At 48.0% G+C, this 2473-nt stretch overlaps 1 protein-coding gene across 1 annotated transcript; it reads left to right on the forward strand.

The window, feature by feature from the left end:
• Nucleotides 1-1267: 1267 nt before the first annotated feature.
• EMH_0045060 (uncharacterized protein) lies at nt 1268-2332 on the forward strand (the record flags this gene model as incomplete). Its single annotated transcript, XM_013496027.1, is given in 2 exon segments — nt 1268-1556; nt 1560-2332. Coding segments are annotated over 2 exon segments (1062 nt in total).
• Between the last annotated feature and the right edge of the window lie 141 nt (nt 2333-2473).

A 2473-nucleotide genomic window follows, 5' to 3' on the forward strand; every position in this document is an offset into this window, starting at 1 on the left:
TTTAGGGTTTAGGGTTTGCAGGGGTTGGAGGGTTTGGAAGGTTTCGAGGGTTTGGAGGGTTTAGGGTTTGGAGGGTTTGGAGGGTTTAGGGTTTGGTTGGGGCAGCTTGAAGACCCGGTGTATCCAGTGACAGCCGAAGGGAAGGAGCTTAGGGTTTAGGGTTTAGGGTTTAGGGTTTAGGGTTTGTTTGTTTCAGCTTGAAGTTGGGGTGTATCCAGTGACAGCCGAAGGGAAGGAGCTGGCTGATGACGACATAAAGGAGACCCCACAAGAACTCGTTGGCACCACCATGCGTACGGATGCTTTTGTCTCCTTTTCTTCTGTCTCCTGTCTCCTTTTCTTTTGTCTCCTTTTCTGCTGTCTCCTCTCTCCTTTTCTGTTGTCTCTTGTCTCCGTTTGTGCTGTCTCCTTTTTCGTTGTCTCCTGTCTCCTTTTCTGTTGTCTCCCTTTTCTGTCTCCTTCTCTGGTGTCTCCTTTTCTATTTTTTCTATTTTTGTTTCCTTTTTCTATTGGCGTTTTCTCTGACTCCTTTTCCGTTTCCTTTTGTGTCATTTGGACTTCTTCTTTGTGTCTTTCTGTCTCCTTTTTGTCTCTTTCATCCCATTTTTCTCCTTCTTCTTTGTTCCCTTCTCTGTCACCCTTTGTCCCCTTTTCTGTGGTTCCTTTTCTGTCTCCTTTTCTGTTTTCTTTTCTGTCTCCTTTTCTGTCTCCTTTTCTGTCTCATTTTCTGTCTCCTTTCGCCGTTTTCCCCTCTCCTCTATCTCTTTGTTTTCTTCTCAAACCCTAAACCCTAACCCCTACTTCTTAACCCCTACCTTCTAAACCCTAGACTCTGCTGCTTCCTACCCCCAACTCCAACACCTTATACCGTACCACGTAAACCCTAAACCCTAAACCCTAAACCCTAGAAATTGTGTGTGTGTTTGTNACACCTTATACCGTACCACGTAAACCCTAAACCCTAAACCCTAAACCCTAGAAATTGTGTGTGTGTTTGTGTTTATCATTAGACTATCAAGTGAAAGTTGGTAGTGTGTGTGGCTCGCTGGTGGAGGAGACAAAAGGTGTCTCCGTTCGTTTCTGGCCGTTTTTGGCTTCTGAGCCTCACAGCACTGCAGCAGCAGATCCGCAGCAGCAAGGAGACAGCAGCAGCAAGAATGTAGTGACTCTTAATCACTGTGAGCTGCTGCAGCAGCAGCCAGTTACAGAGGAGTTTTTGTCTTATCTACAAACGGAGACACTTCGGTTTGAGGTTTGGGGCTGCTGCATGCAAAAAACAATAAACGCCATTCAACAACAAAACAAACAAAATAAAAAATACACCTATAACGGATATGATGCTTTTGGTGCTGCTGATGCCGCCCTCAATGTGCTGCAGCAGCTACCAGGCATGCAGCCGCCTGCTGCTGCAGCACCAGCAGCAACACCAGGAGCAGCAGCAAAGGCTGAGGAGACACTTCAGAACGCAGTGGGAAGAGACACCAACACAGGCAAATATGTCTACAACGGATACTGCACACTCACACAAACCCCACAGCAGCAGCAGCAGCAGCAGCAGNGGGACGGGAAAGCAAATGCAGCTGAGCAAGGTGCTGGAGAAGCAGCAAAAGGAGCAGCAGCAGCAAAAGATGCAGCAACAAAGAAAGAAGGAGAAAAGAAACAAACAGAAAACAACAAAATAGAAAAACAGAAAAGCCCCACCCTCAGCATAAGAAGATGGTCTAGAGGAAAGACAACAGCAGAGACAGACAAAACACAAAAACAAAAAGAAGGAAATGAAATACAACGCACATCAACTGCTGCTGGTGCTCCTGCTGCTGCTCCTGCAGGAGAGCAGCAACAAAAGGCAAAAGACACGCAGCAGAAACCCGCAGCCGCTGCTGCAGCGAAAAAAGATAGCCAAAAGCCTGCCGCTGCTGCTGCTGCTCCTGCACAGCAGCAGCAAAAGCAACAGCAACCGCAGCAGCAGCAATCTGCTACTAAGGACAAAAAACCTGCAGCAGAGCCAAAGGCTCAGCCGCCGAAGGAGTCGCAGCAGCAGAAGCAGCAGCAGCAACAGAACCAGCAGCAGCAGCAGCAGCAGCAGCAGCAAAAGGAGGAAAAGAAGGAGCCACAGAAGCCACAAGAGGCCCAGGAGCAGAAAGAGCAACCCCAAGATCAACAGAAGAATGAGCAGCAGCAACAGAACCAGCAGCAGCAACAGCAGCCTCAGCAACAGGAGCAGCAGCAGCAGCAGCAGCAGCAGGAACAACCTGATGATGAAGAGCAGCAGGAGCAGCGGAAGGCTCATATGTTTAAACTATCCCAAAATGCTTGCTGCGTAATTCAATGAGGTGTACATACACCCCAAATGCTACATAAGTGCTTTGTCTTCTACTGCAGATGCATGTAGCAGAAGCGCAACAGCAGCTAGCAGCAAAAAGTAGACGAAAACAATTTCGAGATGCGCTGCAGCAAACTGCTGCAGAAATAA

Source organism: Eimeria mitis, genomic scaffold (assembly GCF_000499745.2).
Source record: "Eimeria mitis Houghton genomic scaffold, Emh_scaff1879, whole genome shotgun sequence".
NCBI classification, from domain to species: domain Eukaryota; phylum Apicomplexa; class Conoidasida; order Eucoccidiorida; family Eimeriidae; genus Eimeria; species Eimeria mitis.